At 42.3% G+C, this 4,506-nt stretch overlaps 1 protein-coding gene across 1 annotated transcript in view; it reads left to right on the forward strand.

The window, feature by feature from the left end:
* lrrc49 (leucine rich repeat containing 49) overlaps positions 1-4,506 on the forward strand; it is a 37,370-nt gene that overhangs the window by 28,357 nt on the left and 4,507 nt on the right. Inside the window, exons 15-17 of the mRNA XM_025055880.1 lie at positions 3,258-3,483; positions 3,980-4,165; positions 4,240-4,349. Coding sequence (XP_024911648.1) covers positions 3,258-3,483; positions 3,980-4,165; positions 4,240-4,349 — 522 coding nt within the window. The remainder of the gene's footprint in view (positions 1-3,257; positions 3,484-3,979; positions 4,166-4,239; positions 4,350-4,506) is intronic.

Raw genomic sequence — 4,506 nt, forward strand, 5'->3', positions numbered from 1 at the left:
ATGATGTTACAGACTGATCGTGATCTGATCCATAATGAAGCCCAGGTTTTGAGATAAAACTTAAATGTATACTATGGGTATTTTGCGGCTACTTTATGAAATGACAATATTTTTTCATATTCTTTGCCACAAGAGTGTGAGCAGAGTCAATTAAAGGTCAATTTAGCATCAATGCTAAACATGTTTATTACAAAAATCTAATCTCTTTACTCTAACTCTGTTTTTGTACCGGCAGTAATTTGCCTTCACTCGTCTTTGGTGAAGGTCGCAGACTTGTACTTGACCTTTCACCTGTAGTAAAAAAGTGCTGTGATGCTTTCACTGACTCTTTGCCATCAGCAACATTAGTATTCGCTGTGATCAATGAGGGTCAATTAAAGGTCAATTTAGCATCAATGCTAAACATGTTTATTACAAAAATCTAATCTCTTCCCTTGACTCCAACTCTATGTTTTTGTACCAGCAGTAATTTGCCTTCGCTCATCTTTCGTGAAGGTCGCAGACTTGTACTTGACCTTTCACCTGTAGTAAAAAAGTGCTGTGATGCTTTCACTGACAAGTGATTTATGCTACTGGCTCTTCATCACGTTGACATCTTGAGCGTATCTAACACAGTGTTGTGGATTCTGTTTCATCTTTTGACCCGTCTGTCTGATCACAGCTCCTCATCTTTACACATGGGGATAAAGGTTAGCAAATCGCTTTAAGGTTTTGACCTCGTGGTTTTTGGAGAGTTTAGCCAGTGTAGTCGCCTCTTATAGACAAGTTCTAAAAAAAAATAAAAAATAACAGCCTCACTCTGAGGCTGAAAACGCCAAAAAAACTGTAGGGAATGATTATGTACAACACCAACACCAAAAAAACTGTAGGGAATGATTATGTGAATTTTCTTCCTAAATACAGGGAAACAGCTTTTTAACCATACGAAAATATGTCTCATGTGCGAGGAAAAATAGAACCTAGTGTTTGTCGTACACTTTGAGAGATGATCCTGAAGAGACTGGATCCCTGCAGCGACAGAGAATTGTCACCTTTGTGTTGGGTCTACAATAGACAGGTCTATGAGCTGGTGCTAAATCAACTGGCTGCTCTGTGTGTCTGGTCTGAGAGCTGAGCTCTGATTTACAGTCCTTTCAGGGAACGACACTCAGCTCAGGATGACACATGCAGGGGCGGGGCTGAGATGAAAGTGAAGCCTGTCTCTGAAGGACCGTCATGATTTCAGAGGCAGCTCACCCTGCCTGCAGTAGGATTAGGAAATTATCCTGCCAGATTATTTTACCAATGACAATAACTTCACCTGGAGAAATAAAGACGGTCCAGGCCTGAGCCTGGAACAGCAGCAGCAGCTAAGGTTCTCCTGGTGTCTGTGGTTTGATCTGTCTTTACCACAGATGTAGATATGGAGATAATAGATGTTTTCCTCTGGTCTCGAGCTTCTATGTCAACACCTCTGGTCCTCTGTTGTGTAATATCAAACATCTCTTGCACAATGAAAGGACGAAGCGTCATTTGTTACAGCTCATCCATAATCCTTCTACCTCAGAATCTCTACGGATTCCTGCTTCTCGTCCGGTAGTTTAAGGGGGTGAACCTGACTCATCCGCACATCTGGATCGGCTCAGCGACAGGAAGTCAAACATCAGTGCTTTTCTCTGAGCTGCAAACTAACCATTGGTCTGCTGCTCAGGCGTTTTTAGACAAATGCTACAACACAGTATTTTCAACCAAAATATTTAATTTATAAAGTACATCGAAGATAAAAAAAAAAAAAAACTTCAGGCAGAATCAAACTCCAAACCTCAAAAGCCCAATTGCCCTCGTCTTAGGTAGGTTATAATAATAATAATAATAATAATAATAATAATAATAATTATTATTATTATTATTGTTGTTATTATTAATCCCTTGTTTGTGCTTTTTTTTTCAAGCAACATCACTAAAATAGGTTCATCCAAACTTATGGCTCACAGGCCGTATATGGTTCATTGGTCTGAAGTTGTCAGTCATATGGTCCATGATCCACTTCTCATCTTTTTGACTGTGACATGATTGAATGCTGTTGTCGATGCAGCTTAAAGAGTAACGCACTAAGGCGGTCGGAGACGTGTTAGCTGGGATCAGTGAATTTATGACGGGTTCTCTCCTCGGTTTTCCCGACCTTGCTCCTGTCTTCTCGCAGCTTCTGTTGCTAGGTTCATGTCGGAGGAGGATTCCGACTGACCTGGCAGCCGTTCAGCTGTGATTACAGGGAAAACAATGTGCGACACGGCGCACAGAGTGTGCTGGTGGCGTGGGTCCAGGCCAACAGGAGTCACTCCCTGTTCTTCATGTGACATTTCTATGTGTTACACTCCGTTTCCCGCACGCCTCCTCACTCACTTTGATTTATTGGCTTTGACAATTCCAAATCTTAGAGGCGGAGCATGTCCTGATGATTTAATTGGGATTCAGAGTCTGGTGCCTCTTTTCTTTGGGAAGCCAGCCTGGGAAATGGAAGCTCGCTCCTACTGAAAACATGGCTTTTTTAAAGGAGTTAAAAATCATGACATAAATTATAGACATTCTTTGGTGAAGGCCAGGCCAGCTTTCCTAACCTTATCTGTTTACAACAACAGTGATTTGACATCAGTACACACAGGGGCTGGACTATACTGTATGTGACGTCCTTGTTTTCAGTTAGCGTTAGCTGACATTAGCATGGTCCTGGATTTGACAGAAGTTAAGGATTTTCTTTACATTACCAACCTTCTCACAGCCACTGCTGCTTTTATTCAAATGCAAATTAAAATGTATCTTAGGAACGCAGTGGTTACATGTCTGAACAGGCTGTGGCTCCGTTGGTACTGCAGTTGCTTTACCCCCAGAGGGTTGGGGCTTCAATTCTGGAATCAATAGGTTATATAGGACAGACTGTTTAGTATTTCTGTTCATTTTTTCCATGGAATTCTGTTATTTTCCATTTGTTTGTGTTTCTTAATCCATCCATCCACCCATCCACCCATCCATCCATCCATCCATCCATCCATTATTTACAGTCTGCTGTAACCAAGAGTAAAATAAAAATTCCAATTATGAAACTTGTCGGGACATGACGTGTCCATTAACAGACAGTTGCAAGAGTGGCTGAGATTGGCTGAGAAGTGTCAGCTGACTATTTCACCAACAGGTCATATATGTTTGATCATTTTTATCATAATGTAATGTGGACTGATACATCAGAAAAAAAGTGTTGTTGTGTTCATTTCTCTCTATAGGCTGGTGGACAGTAGCGTTCAGAGCCTGTCCATGTCCGACAGCCACCTGGCGGAGCTGGATGGAGACACCCTGCGACTGTTCGGACTGGGGGCCCTGGAGGCTCTGGAGAGGGGATGGGGAGTCCAGACTGCTGGTGCTGTCACCGTCATAACCTTTCGCTACGTCAATTTTGATGCTATTGTTCCAACACTGCCACGAATAAGGGTCAAATTTCCAAATCTATTGGTAATCATGGGTTTTTTATTTTCTCTAATTGTGTCTTTTCTGTGTGTAACAAAAATAGAGTTAATGCTCAAATCACTAACTCTAATGCAATCCATCACTAATGAGTTGTGAAAATGTTAAAGTAAACAGTGAGAGGGTTGAATATATCATTCAGTTCAATAATTCACAGGTGCAGTCGCTGCAGGGCTTCAGTTCAGTGAAGCAGAACAGATACATGAACGTTTTGATTGTGATGGAAGGTTTTCTCTGATTGATAGCATTTATGAAAACAAACTACTGAGTCTTTCTGGGACGTCTAAAGTTTTCTAATACTCAATTAAAAGGTAACTAATGATATAATATATATATAATTCGGTTAGATTAGATTAGATTGAATAGTTGAGTCATTCATTTCTGTACTCTATTTAACAAGTGACTAACTCTAATAATGTGCATCATATTCAAGGTAGGAACATTTTCTGCCTCCTGAGACATTGATGACTTTATTGCTCCGCAGCACCTGATCTTCTTGGAAACAAACATCAGCCGCCTCCCACAGTTAGCAGCGCTGGCTCAGGTGAGACGTTTGGAGCAGCTGACCGTCCAGCCGGAGGGAAACCCAGTGGTCAGTCTGTCTCTGTGGCGTTCCTTTGCCGTTTACCGCCTCCATCACTTCAACCTGCAGAAGATCAACGGCCAGGAGGTGAGACCGACTTATACTGAAGATTTAATACAGACTTTTGACACGTTTATTGACATGTGTGCGTCAACCCTCAGGTGACCATGAACGACGTGATCGCTGCAGAACGTGTGTTTGGAACGCTGGGCCACATAGCTGCCACCGAAACCCCCCGCTGTCGACTCCTGCTGCTGCTGGAGGAGTCCAGGTGAGAACACAACACAACACCAATACCAACACCAACACCAACACCAACACAACACAACACCAACACCAATACCAACACCAACACAACACCAACACAACACAACACCAACACCAACACCAACCGCAGATTAATGGCGGGGGGGGGCGCTGTGTTGTGG

Source organism: Cynoglossus semilaevis, chromosome 5 (genome assembly GCF_000523025.1).
Source record: "Cynoglossus semilaevis isolate Cse_v1.0 chromosome 5, Cse_v1.0, whole genome shotgun sequence".
Classification (NCBI taxonomy): domain Eukaryota; kingdom Metazoa; phylum Chordata; class Actinopteri; order Pleuronectiformes; family Cynoglossidae; genus Cynoglossus; species Cynoglossus semilaevis.